Raw genomic sequence first — 14,689 nt, forward strand, 5'->3', positions numbered from 1 at the left:
GTTAAATAAGCTGAAGTGTGTGTATGTCCTCTATGAACATTCAGTTGGAGCAAATTAGGGATTAAAGGGCTAAACCTAGGGACCCCTGCTCTAAAAACATCAACAATGGCAAGGAGATTATACTGAGCTGCAGGGGACACTTTGAAACTATGAAATGACAGTGTGGGAGCAAACTCCACATTGTTATCTCACCACGTCTTACCTAAATATACAGTATTTTTCAATTCAATGACAGTAAGACCTTTTTCACCTAGGACAGTGGAGCCTTCGGAGCCATTGCTGGAGTACTGGTATTCTGGGACATCAAGTGAGCTGAGGGCGCTGCTGTCCATGGACTGGGAGATGTCCTGTAGCTCCTCCATGCCGCCAATGAAGTCGTCATCGGTGCACAGGGGGCTGCCCAGCACAGAGTCCTCCAGGGGTGAAGGGGGGTGGTAGTGGCTCTCCATGTCGACCATCGTGGTGGAAGAGCGGGCAGTCGGCACTCTCAATCATCAGACTGGAGACAGAGATAAAGGGGGAGGGTGATGGGGAGAAAAATAGACAAAGAGGTCAAAGAGGTGATATAGAAACAAAGGGAGGTAGACAGACAGAGAAAGTCAAGACAATGATTTCACCTCTGTCAGAAATTCACTGCAGCATTACATCATTATCAACATCAACAACACAGAATTATACTGAATTATCTCAGGCATGGATGGGTTACATTTAGGACTTTTAAGTAGTGCTGATGCAATGTGTGGCCTTCCACACCAACAGGTGACGCATTTTGCTATAGTGGATCAGCAGGCAATGAAGGAATGAAGGACATATCCTATGACACAACACAAGCCCCTCCAGTCCCCTGAGCCATTCAATCCAAATACAGTAACCTTATCCTCTCAAACCTTATAGTGCTGCAGAAAGAGAAAGACAGAGGACCGAAGGACAGATAGAGTGAGGCAAAGAGAGGTGGAGGGATAAATGTAGGTCACTGGGCTGGCTTAGGCTGCGCTACAATGTGAAGGCTGGGTCTGGGCTTGGCCCCGAAAAGACATGACAGACAGGCTTGTAGCTGGGTGAGATTTTGCTGAATTGCAGAGTGGGGACTGGGAGGAGCTGCAGAGCTATACTTGAAGGTGCACTAAGATTAAGAAGTGGGCTTGCCTTGTGGCTTAAGACTGGCAGAAGGAATGGACCTTACATCACATATTCAAACTTCATACATCCGCATGTAAACTGGGTCAATCTTCAGTAAGCCTTTTCCATCAGGCCCCGCTAAGAACATCAAACGCAGTAGGAGGGGGGCTGAAGTGGGGTGAGGGTGGCTATAAGATAGCAGCTGCTGGTTGTTCTCAGTCATTCCACACTGTTACACATGACCGCCTTTAGTTTAACCTTAACTTACCCCTTACTGTGTAATGTACTGTAAGATATTTGAGAAGAGAGAGTGACGGCGTACTCAAAAAGTTTCAGCCCTAAGTACTCCCTGGGATTCTATTTAAAAGATCTGACGACAGAAATGAATGGCATCCCATTGAGGCAGCGACTGAAAGTACAGTATGGAGAACTTTCATGTAGCTTTGCTTGAAAGCAGAGGGCAAATCAAAAATAGTAACTAATCTCTCTGTCTATGGCATTCTAACCCTTTAGTAGAGGAAAAAACTGCAAAAACCTGGACCACTGACAAACAGGGACACACTTCCAGGGCTGGTAGGAGATTAGCAGGTGGCATGAAAAAAAAGCAGATGAATGATATAACTCAAAGTCTGAAACATATATAAATATATTCTAACAGCAAGAACAAGCTCAAGGTCCAACAAAATGGTATAATATGGATGGATGTGGATATGGATGACCACTGAGTTTTCCTTAATAAATCACAGATTCCCAAATAAAACTTTGAGTAAATTTACATAGCGAAATGCTGGGTACGTTTACACCAATAACTCTTTTTGCTGCTATCATTATGGCACATAACAGAGGTGGAACGAATAACAATTAGTTTATTTGCACATGCACTGAAAACAAGTGTGTCAGCAATCTTCAACTTTTTCCAAATATTCAAGAGGGAACTGAAAGGGCTATTCTGGTGATATGGTACTGCACTTCCACCAAGTTAGAGTATTTGTCCCATGGTCAGATTGAACAAAAAAAAGGAAAAAAAAAAATTTGTGCAGCAGAAGCTGAGATATTCTGACTTTTAGTTCCTTGTCAAATGCTAAAAACTCTGGATCTCACGTTTCCCATAATGCAACTTAATAGCATTTTTCATGGAAAATGCCCACATCTTTCAAACTTTACACGACAAGTTTCCGTTAAAATTTTGAAGTCTCTAGGCTAAAGCCGAAATAACCCTGATAACACGAAGACTTTATACAGCCATTTTCATAAGCTGATGAGTAAACTGATCCTCAAGTGTAAAATCGGTGGAGTGCTATTTTAATGGTAACATGGTATGCATGTTCTGGCGAATAGAGGTCAAAGATGTTATAATCAGTCTTCACTTGAATGGGAAAGAACTACATCCTCCATTAAAACCATTGGAAATTAACGATGCATTGTTTATTGGCAAATGCATGAATTTAAATACAAACTTTTCAAGGTTGGAGCCATTGGGAAAGACAACACAACAATTAATAAATATAGCAGCAGTAGTATTTTAATGAAACAGTCAACTGACTGTTCTTACATAATGTTTTGGTTAATCAGTAAAGAAACAATAAATGACTAAATACATCATCAGGAAACACAGCCCTGAAGAACTGAACCAAACCTCATAGTAAAGGAGATTCCTATACTCTACATGGAAAGAAGCCTGATATGTGAGCTACTCACTCTACAATATACTTGTAATTCTGAATGGAGGCAGTGTTAGCTCTGCAAGAATAAAGCAAACCTCTTTAGCATTCAGCCTCCAGCTCCAGACCCTCAGGTCTTCTTTTAGAGGACATCCTGTTTCATACACTCACTTCACTCAGCACTGTCTCATTATAATACTGCTTCAAGGGGAAAAATAAAAGAAGCGTCTTGGCTACAGCTTGACTAACATCCATGCTGTCTGTTCAGATAACACTCCATTAATCGAGGTGAGTTGTTATTTAGCGCTAAGATAAGATCAATTTGTGCTTGCAACTCATTCAAGAACTATTTTTTCCTGAAGTAATTAGAGACTTTTTGAGTGCATATACATATTTGCTGACACAGTGCAGATATAGATCAGTGTAAGGTTGAGTAGACGTCGCGGTTTTGTGTCAACAGACACCTAGAGCATGCATGACATTCTGTTTAAATAACATATGCAACACAAGTCCTTTTCTGAACTCATGACCCCCTTCCAGCAGCTATGAACTGATGGACCGAGCTAACCTCATGTTGTCACCAACATACAACTTGAGAATGTAAACACAGAGCCGCTTAGCTGCAGACTACAGAGGTCTAGGAGATTGAGACAGAGACATACAGAGAGAGAGAGACATGGGGGGTGGAGAGGAATGTCAGTAAAGCTACATTACAAGGTCTTTATCAGCAATGTGCTCGAAGCAGAGAGAAAGAAAACAGCCGTTCCTACGGTAACAGCAAGCCTTTGTCCCATAGGTCAAGACCTCTCTTATGCTCACTCAACCAAGCCTGCTGAGGGCACTGCACACACTGAGTGGAAGATGAGCAAGGTCATATGTGTTTGTGTGTGTGTTAGGGTTTGGGTTAGGGTCTAAAAGGGGAGATGGGGGGTTACATTGACAAAGGCCGCTGACCAAGAGCCACTGGGGTCGCCATGGCGATGCCATGGCAATGCCGACACACAGATCACACATCGAAACAGTGAAAGGCGGGCAGCAGGCATATGAAGACAACTACAACCTACTACCACTGGAATTCAATCTCTCATTGAAATCAATAAATCCCATTATGGTTTGCTGCAAAAATAGGTTAAATGTGTATTAGGAAGTCTGTACCAGTGATCATAGGGCCGGATGCACCAGTGGAGCATAAATAATCCATATCGTCCGATGGATTTCTGCACAGTTGCTTAACATGGTCACTAAGCCCCTCCCCACGTTACGCACATCAATCGCAGTCAAGACCTACATTAGACAGACAGGCCATGAAGCAGCTAGTAAGCTCTGGCTGAGGCACATAAACTCTGAACATGACCCAGGGATGTAGACAGCCCCCTACTCTCCCCACAGGAGAGGACATAGAACAGCATGAAGCCAGTTTACACCGCTATCTTCAATCTTAGAGAAAATGATCTAAAAATCACCCGCACTGTTGAGCTGATACTCTTTTAACGTCTCAGCGGTGATATTCATCACTCAAAGGGATCATCCTATCTGCTCCTGTGACATCTCCACATCCACAATGATGGGTATCTGGCCACAGTTGATTGCTGAGAGGGTATAATCACACAGCCTCCATAAGTATTGTCTCTGGGGCGTCCAGTAGATATATGCTTTCCAAATCCTTCAAGGACGAGGACAATAAACGGCAAAGAGTTTGATGACAAATACACAGTATAAAGATAAAGCTGGCATCAGACCAAGACAACAGAGGTGTGTATGAGCTTGTTTCACCAAGGTGTGAAAAAAAACATTACTGAAAACACTGCAGTGCAAGTACAGGAGTACATACCTTGGCAAGGAAAACAGAAAAAAAAAGCCCTGATAAATAGCTCATGTACTATTTGTCTACTGTGTTCAAATAAATTCAGAATTGTCACCAATCTATAAAATGTGTTTCGTCAAAGACTAAATTAACTAAAGTAAACAAAACTCTATCACCCTACCTTCTTCATTCACAAACTTGAAAATCTTCATGCGACTTTTGCCTCTGACAACATGACTTCCAGCTCTTTCCAAGATTCTGTATGATCATTCAGTGTGTGTTTGTGTATGTGTGTGTGTCAAACTGACCAAACCACAGGTTAATGTTTAATCCACCCATCCTGTGGTCTGAGTGCTGTCAGGCCTGTAAGACGAAGGGCCCCAGGGGGCATAACAGTGGTCTTAGAGCAGGAATATGGGCTGATGGGGCTGTCCCGCCAGCTCTGCGTGACCATTTGTTTGAAGAGTTCTATGAGGTCAACTCAGACCGTGCCCGCAGAGTAAACACTCAAGTGAACCCTTATCACTCAGAGCTGATATGCTGGCCGGTGCCCTCTTATCATTATGGAGACTGACCAAAGTACAGGCCGGGGAAGTGACTGACATTGGACTTTAGCTGTAGTTTGTGACAGATGAGCCATATGATAGATAACAGTTCAATCATTCTGTTATCAGGCCACTTACCTTGTCATTTCAGGGTCAGTGACAGTTTAATGTCCAGCACACTGCTAATTTGGGATGCTATTTTTAGACTTGAAAGTCCATACCGGTGTGTTTGTCTGTTGCTTTCTAATCTATAAGTCATGTATTACAAATGCACGCTATAAAGTTGTATATTTTTATATGTATTGTGCCTCAACTTTCCAGACATCCTGTGGTTTCCATTCATTTGTGCAATATGAAAGTCTATTAACAGACTGTTGAAACTTGCTTGAGTTGTGTTATCCATTACCATGAAGTCTCTATTCATTTTTGTCAATGTTACATTATTGTTGTGTGGTAATGCAGTTTAAATGCAGATTGATTTGAAACATCTGCACTATATTACCTCATAATGATAATGTAACTTTGAAAAATATTAACTTGATGCGAGGGATTACACAATTTCAGTTTCAAGCGTTAGCTAACACATTCACATATGTAAATGAACCGAATCAATGGCTGCCTGGAAAGGTTGAAAAAAATACATTCAAATGTCTTAAACACACAGCAGCATGTCCCATCATGAGGTCCATTTAGTATCTGTTCTGGAGTTTTCATCATCATCCTATTACATGATTTTAAGCATCATCAGCAGATGAAGTTTGCCCATTTTCAAAGGAACTGTTCACATTTCCATTTTCTGAGCACTTTGTGCTTACACAGCTGTGTCCATGTTGGCCTCATAGCTGAGATTCAAATATACATTTATACATGATTTTAAGTAAATGGGCCAAAACATGAAAAAGAAAACACTGGCATGGTGCTGCATGGTGTTGGCTGATATGTTTACTGACACATAATAAATCTGTTACCACCACAGGTCAAGCCAACTGAGATCCAGAAAAGTGTTAAGAACTAAATTATCCCTTTTACTTTCATCTCAGTATCTAATTTTAATATAGAACCGCATACAGAGCAAGAGACTGGGTGAGATAACACCTACCAGTTGTCTCATCAGTTTGTTTACTCAAACAGACTATTACCAGGAAACGCTTAAATAGATTTTTGAACCTCCCTGTTGTTGTTCATTTTTGGTGCAAGCAGTGCATTTGTCTACACATGTGTATAACAGTCCTTGTAAATAACATGACTAATAAACTAAACCTAAGATAAAAGTACTTCTGTTGACTCACTTAACTGGATCACGCCTCCAGGACTTACTTTACTCAAAATAGATTTTTTAACTACAGAGGTAACTAACTTGTTTCCCAATTATTCTATTTCCAAATGTACATGCCTTGTGATTTTTATGGAGCACAAGTGTTACTCAAGATGAGCTGTTGCTTTAGTTGTCCGCAGATCCAACACCCACTGCTGCACTGAGTTGAGAAATAAAACAGTAGGTTACATAAAGCCCAGTGGACTCTGACCTCTGGATTGACAGCGTGTTCAGTGTCATAATAATTAAATGCTCACACACACACTCACATTGTCAGAAGACAGAGCACCACACTGTACAAATTGACCATAAAACACTGCAGAAGGTGCAATGTGACAGTGTATCACGTTACCTCAAAGGTCTACGGTGACCTGACCCTTCATGCTGGCTGTTTATAGCACACCATTACATGCTGGAAAGTGTGCCTGCATGTGCGTATAATAGAGTCAAAACAAGTGCATGAAAGTAATAAGACATAACTTTGTCCAGTTTGTTCAATTGGTGATCATGTTGAAAGCAATCGATGCCCTGTGATTGTCAGTTTAGCCAAAACAGAGGGCAATGAAGAAAATGTTTAAAATTGGAATTCAGACATGAATTTGGGTGTGCGACTGCATGCCACATTAATAATCTTATAATCAGAGCTTGATCTCTTCAATATTTTGGTTCAGGGTTAGTCTGAGTAGGTGAAATGTTTTTAAATACTTGCATTTCTTCATACTTTTCTGAAGTATGTTTAACCTAACCAGCTGTCATTATCTCCAATGTTTTGTTTGTAATAAGGTTGCGAGGGCTGAGGCATTTTTGGCTGTTTACTTGTCTGAAACATGAAGCATTTAATAGCATAAATATTAGTTAAATATTCCCAATAACATGTAAATGATTGGTTTGCATGCCAAAGCATTGAGAAATCAATTGATGGTGCAGTTAATCATGTTTAAAAGCATATGATTTAAAATGAATCTGATTTAATGAGGCTCTCTTTATCTGGCTCAGAGGACCAGAACAAAGCCAGGGAAGGGAAAGTGATTTACAGTGGTCATGATATACTGGTGGCTGTATTCAGTACTAGAGAACAGTCCTGCTTTGCATGAAGTCTGATGTATCAGCAACAGTGGGGTCAAATGGAGAAATGACACAGCTGCTGTGTAACCTTGACCTGTAGTACAGCCATGGCTTAGCAAGTTACATCCATCTCTTAAATGTATTTGCAGCTGAAACAGCGAGAGGCTTGACCCTCACTGTTCCCAGCTGCTAAAAATCCCTAAATTCACCAATCACTAACAACACTGACCTTAAGCAACATGTCCATTCTGTGCAAAACGCCAGGTCCTGGCTGCCACTCTCTGAGCTTATTTCCAAATCAGTCACAAGGATCAAGCAGGGTCACCATTACTAAACATCCCTAAAGTACATCCAAACTGTAAATTTCAGAGTGGGGAAACTGCAGCAATCATTTACAGCTGTTTTATCACTTGACAGATGTAGGGCTGGGGTAACAACACAGCAATGTCTCTACTGCAGCCACAAGTGGCACTTACATATATCAAACTGCGCTAACAACACCATAAAATGCCTTTGTGAGTCACCTTAACTTACACTCTTTATGATCTATGCTATCTTTGTCCTGGGTCTATTCTGTTCACTGACTTTCATCTCAATGCATAATCGCGCTGATATATTGCAACTGTTCTGGGAAGTGCTACTGCAATATTAAGAATTAAGCATCTACACTGAATACCACAATTAGGATAGGAAATGCGATGCATGTGGATATGGCTTTTCGAGAGTTTCTAAATGTTTTAGGGTGGTAGAAATTAAATTCTAGTGGTGTGAAGTTTTTCTAGGTTTAAATATAAAGAGTGGCAAGTTGGAATATTATGTACAGTTTGCTCTAAACATTGGTACAGACCAATTTAGGAAGCAGTTTGTGATCAGCACAATGTACTGTACATATCATGGCCGGTAACAAAGAGAAGGGAATGTTCAAGTGAGTCTGTACGATCTACCAGCTGCTCTGTCCCCTGAGGCTCTGCCAAGATACAATACCCTCATCCCCTGGCAACCGAGGGACACAAGGACAGCAGACGAAGCTTTCGGTCTGTAACTTTGACTGGCCACTTTGAGCACAGTACTGCCAGGAGATATATAAGGTTTTACATGCCGTGGCTTGATTGAGGATGATAGTGTGCGTGCTACATTATATGGAGGTGATTGAAAGTCTCAGATTTATTCCTGTTGTGCAGCAATCACTAATTTATAGTGCTAAAATGATAAGTCGATTAGCTGATTATCACAACTCAGTTTCCTGTCCAACATTTATTGGTTGTGTGTGATCATTGTGTGATAATGCTTTGATGTGTGTATTTTTTATCATTATTATTAGACATACTGTATCCTTGGATACAGAGTTTCAATATTACTGAAAAAAAATCCAGAAATTACCCAAACTGAGATGAGAACAACATGAAGCTGGGAGCATTTCTCTCTGCTCAGACAGCTGTGTGTCTCTTATTACATTTTCCAGCATGACACTGGAGTCCTGAGTTCCCCCTTTCTGGCTGCCAAACCAGCCTACGTGTTTGTGGGGAGGCATGCAGCACACAAGGCTGGTGAAAGAACAACACTAATTTGCTACTGTAGTAGGATCACTCAGTGCAACTTCAGACCAAAATGTTCTTTTGGCTCTTTTGTGTATTTATATACACATATATATCTATATATATTTATTGCTTAAAACTGCAGTTCAGCTACACAGATGCCATATGGGTATGCTGAATCTGAAAGCTGAAAGACTTTGTTTAATTGGCACAAATAGCAGCCTTCATCCAAAACAATCTTTGCCCTGCTTTGACCTTTGGCATGGTCATCTGTCATGCTAATACGCACTGTCAACGTTCATATTAGTGTTAAAGACCTCAAAACAAGCAAAACTACATCAGATGATAACTATAGAGGCCTCGTTCCCCGTTCTAGTCTTCATCAGTCAAAACTGAGTAGGCTTCGCCAGTAATAGAATTAGAATGTGAGAGTAGATAAGACAAGGGATAGGTCATTGATGAGGATTTCCACAGGCCTTGGCTCACGTGGATGAAGATCAGTCCGCACTGCTTCAAGCTGACAAGAGTAAATCTTCCAACAATGTATCTGTCTTGGACAAACTGGTTGTTGAAGAGATGTGACACTGATGTAAGCAAACCGGACACACAGGATTTAAAGAGACAAAGAGCTTGTGGTGAGAAAAAAAGTTTCTTCAAGACCAGCCAACTCCTCATGTCAAGACCCCTCTTGGTTCAAAGTACAAATTGCGCTTACATACAGTGGTCCAACCTGGATCATTAGCACAGACAATCTCCTGACCAGAGCTGCTTACTGTAAGTCTGGCTGGAGGGCCCCAATCTAATCAACCAAGAGGGACTTTACCATAAGGAAGGCTCAAAGGGGAATAGACCTGGCTCAAATGAAGGTCAAACCTGAGGGATAGAGGACACAAGTTGCAAAACAAACAGACTATAGACATGACTACAAACAGCCAATTATACCAAGACCAAGCACAGACTGAAATAGCAATAAGTTAAGAAAACAAAATGCAAATGATAACACATCCACGAGTTTGACGGCACATACATCAAAACAGCGCTAAGCTGTTTATAACATGAGGAAGGATTTCACAACTTAATCAAGGCCACAATCATTAAAATCTTGGCGTAGACAACTGTATGGTAAACAGTAGTTCACATTGCAAAGCAATCCAAGGGTGTGTGCCTGCAGGTATTTAATTGGCAAACGATATCGGACGATGTTGCATTGTGGCAAAACTTAAGCCTGGTTTAACTTTTTTGGCACATGCGCTTGTTTCCCAGATCCCTTTGCATGAGGTCCCTGTGGTGCGAATGCAGTAAACATATGGACGACAATGAAGATGTGGCGTTTTTTGATAGCGTGCTAGTGCAAAATGCAAGGGGTATATTGGTGGGGCGTGTTGCTTTGGGTACTGGAGAGACAATGAAATACGAAGCCTTATCAGACACTAGAACACAGAGCAGAGGTTTACAATGCTATGAAGAAGGATTTTACTGATCTGTAAAGTGATCACAGTGGCAGTCATTTATCTTTCGTCGCAACAATCATGAGGTAAACAGCAGAAATACATTGTTTGTGTTACAGAATAATCTACCAGGAATGTGCACTTGCCTTGGCAATGATGTTGCATTGTTGTCCAGCAAAAGTTGAGTCAGATTCAACCTTTTTTTTTTTTTGCCATAATCCATAACTGTGTCAACAGAATGGCCCCATTCAAATAACAGGGCTGCGTTTTTTTGTTTTTTTTTTTAAAACACATGGCTTATTTCAGTCTGGATGCTGCCTAAGAAGTCTCCAGAACAAGACACACTTCCTGCAGAATGTAATTTCTCTGGGTTTGCTCTCACAGGTGACAAATACCAGAGGTGCCCTTGAACCTGCAGAGTTGATAGCATGCTAGTGGTACCACTGACCTTTGCTGGTGAGTCTAAAAGAGATGGATTTGTTTTCTGGATTTACATTTCATTCTGCTTTTAATGCAAGGAAAACAAAAGCTGGATGCTGAGATCTAAGACTTATCTAACACATGCTCTCCAAGCTATGCTCAGTGTTAACATATTTTCCACTGCTTGTCTGCCATTGGTGATGCAGGGACTTGAAAAATAGGCCAGTGGAACCGGGTTCTTGTCGGTTAACATACTGATAATACATCTCTTTATGGACCCGCAACAGAGACAAATGATAAACGTTTGAAACTGTTCAGCTGTGGAGAGAACCTGAAAGTCCTGTTTCAGGACAGATGAGAAAACCCTGCCTCTCACTCTGTTCTTCTCTCTGTGTCTTAGTCTGTCTCTCCAAGCTGTGAATGGAACCAGGCAGAAGCTGATTACAGGTCTCAGGTTCCTGGAGACAAAACTGTGAGTGCAAAAAGAGTGCAGCAGCACAACCGAGCAGAAAATAACTCTGCAAAGAACAAGTACTGCAGGTTCCCTTAGGCTGAGCAAAAGAAGCAAGCGCACACTTTGTCTGGGCAGGGGCAGAGTTCAGGCAGTTGGTTTCAAAAGACATTGTATATGCATTGTGAATAAGAGATAAGGATATCATATATATGCATTGTGTCCCTCTGATTACAATAGTGAAGTTCTAAGATGAAATACAAGCACTAAACCTTGAAAAATTGTGGTCATTTGCTTGTGCTACATGCAAAATGTTATGCATGCAGAGTAAGTGAGATCCATATCTTCCTGTCATACAGAGTGTCTAGTGAACACCACATCTGGGAGACAAAAAACATGCATAGCAATGTTTTAAAAAAAATCTGCATCCAATAACGAAAACATAGATGGACCATTCATATGAGAATAAACCCACTGTGTGTTTGGGAAACCATATGAAAAGACTTGCATCTCTCTACAATTTTTAAGATGTATCTGACTTCATCTGACTTGATATTTAGCCCTAAGTTAAAAAAGAATGTTATTTGCAATTACTATTTGATCAGGGTCTGCTATGCACATGTTATCTCTTGATTACATCTCTCTTCTCTTGATTTTACATTTCTAGCTTAAATGAGCCTAAATAAAAGACACTGTCACTTTGCTGCTGCATCAAACATTACGCTATCATCAATGGATTTTTAAGGACTCACACCAGATTGATAAGGTGTGTAAAATGGCCCTGAGTGAAGACCTTTGATCCCGGGGTAAATTCCACGTCAATGTGGAGACTGGCTTTAAGGGTTAGCAAATAGAGGGGGAACTTGCACACAGAGGGCTGAGTTGTTTACTGTATGTCTCTACGTATGTAGAACTGAACTGCAGAATGGAGCATCTGTCTTCAGATGGCCTTCAAAGTCTCACTTTTAGGAAATATGTCAGCAAAGAGCTTGACCTCCAGATGCCAAATATGTCTTTTGGAACTTGCCAATCCTAACTAAAAATGAAAGCCATGCTAACCGAGTGCATTACAAAACATAAACAAATATTCAGTCGCCATGCATCAGTCAGCAGTCACTTTAGTATGCAGCCAATTGAAGCAACAAAATAAAAATAAAACATGATTTAAGCAACGGGAGATGTTGGATTTTGAAGTCTAAACAAGAGTAAACATCTAAAAAAAGTAACACAGTCAAGTGCGTTAACTGTGGGAGCCCTCTGAACATTTGTGACCCCATTAAAGGCATTTTAATCTAACACAACAACAAGAAAAGGGTCGATTATAAAAGTAAACAACTGAAATTGCAGAAAGATCCTGCTACTTGTGGGAAAAGAAAGGCTGCATGCTTAGGGGAATGAGACAGGTAGGATTTGGGTCACATTTCAGGTTCACAGAAAAAGTGTTATTGAGGAAATGCTAAATGGTAACTTTTCTAATTAGAGACTAATGATCATGTTGAGCTGCAGAATGCCATAGCTACATGTAGTATTCACTCAGCTTCAATCAGTGATCATCACAACGTAAAAACCCTTTATGGAAAGGCAAAACTGTAATGAGAGGCATTACTTTATGAATAATTATGTAATCTAGATATTTTAAATAGCTATGAGCGTTCCTAAACAAGCTCAACAAACTCTACTCGACGGAAATAAAGAGGTGAGTGTAACAAATATTTAAGTTGTCTATATTTACAATGTTAACACACAAGGAGAGATGAATTCACTGAGATGGAGAGGAAAGGATTCCTCGAGGTTACTTCGGAAATGATTTCACAGCACCTGCAGCTACATATTAATGACTGCTTCATTCATGCATCACTTGAGCATGTCACAGTATGAAGTTTGTGCTGCAACAGCACTAAATACATAAGCAATGATTACCACTACTGACTTCAAGGCAATATTTTGAACCCGTCCTGGAGGTGCAGAGGTCTAAGACCCTGACCATGTAATCTCACCCTCCAAAAGGGGATGTTTGTTGCATGTCATCCCTTTTTTCACATCTCTACTTACTGCTATATAACTAAAAAAGTCCAAAATTGACCAAAAATATACTTAAATGAAAAATATTTAAAACCAGAAGCAATAGACATACAATCACTTAACAAAAAGCTCAAACTCCATCTCTGATAAGAAGCTCCTAGATACACTATATTTACACTCCAAGACCACATGCGTCTGTAATATACTAAATGGGTTTCTAGCAGTCATGGTGTGTCCATTGTTTCAGACCTGTATGTTTGCAAAAAGCCCCCAGGTGTACAGCTTGTGTAATAAATTAAGCCTTAAGGCATGGATCTCTTGACATTAATGCAACTGTCACAGGTGCATCACACATGTTGAGCAGAGGCCTTCATAAAAATAAAAATAAAGACTAAAAGGCAATCCACAGTTTATTCAGAAACGCTATATAGAGTAATAGGACGTTCCAACAAGCCAATAAATAGCCTTTGTGTTGAGTGCATGGCTCACTAATGAATAGCTTACATCACAATGAAATGTTGCCTATTGATGAGCAAGCGGCACTTTAGCCGCGCAGGCGTGCAAACAGAAATCAGATTAGCCTGCCTCCATACAATAACAATGGCCCTATAATCCTGGAAGAATTTATTAATGTGCTACAGTTGCCTGCAAACAATCAAGTGCAGGTTTTAGGTGTAGCTAAACTGGACAAATTCTAATAATAATAATAATAATAACATAGATATATATCTACATGATAGTGGAGATCATGCGCTGTCTCTAGGCTGCAATCATCTCTGTGCATTGAACAAAATTCCCATACAGCTAGTGTCTCTGCTGCTGCAGGGGGGGTGCACTTCTTGAATAAAAGGCCAAATGAAGACATCTACCTTATAATAGACTGCCCAGTCCGAAGCCACCATATCGTCCGAAATGTTGCCGGTACGGGAAAAGGTCGGTGCAAGATTGAGAGAGGAGCGAGGAGGGAAAAAATAGTCCCCCAACCCCAAGCACGTCCTTGTTTGTTTCCCCACAGCGCTGCCGCTGTCAAAAATCCCCCACCACGTCCATACAAAGCAGAGCCATGAAGCTCAGCTCACACCCGCAGGAAGTGACCTCATGACTGACAGCTGGCGGAGAGACGGCCCACACCCCCTGACACACCTATAGTCTCAGCGAATAGAAACAGCGTAGCAAGATTGCCTTGAGAAGGACGCCCCCTAACCATGGTGACAGCAACAAGAACCGGAAACAGAGTCTTCCTCTAAACATGCACTGACAAAGTGCACATTCATGAGTGCTTTGCTGAAACAAATACTAATTAA

General features: G+C 40.9%; 1 protein-coding gene across 1 annotated transcript in view; it reads right to left on the minus strand.

The window, feature by feature from the left end:
* The window catches only part of pparab (peroxisome proliferator-activated receptor alpha b), a 33,191-nt gene extending 18,725 nt beyond the window's left edge, over positions 1–14,466 (minus strand). Inside the window, exons 1-2 of the mRNA XM_044355484.1 lie at positions 14,255–14,466; positions 251–499 (exon numbers count right to left, since the gene is read on the minus strand). Of these exons, the coding sequence (XP_044211419.1) occupies positions 251–458 (208 nt within the window). The 5' untranslated portion in view covers positions 459–499; positions 14,255–14,466. The remainder of the gene's footprint in view (positions 1–250; positions 500–14,254) is intronic.
* Positions 14,467–14,689: the final 223 nt, after the last annotated feature.

This window comes from Thunnus albacares, chromosome 7 (assembly GCF_914725855.1).
Source record: "Thunnus albacares chromosome 7, fThuAlb1.1, whole genome shotgun sequence".
NCBI classification, from domain to species: Eukaryota; Metazoa; Chordata; class Actinopteri; order Scombriformes; family Scombridae; genus Thunnus; species Thunnus albacares.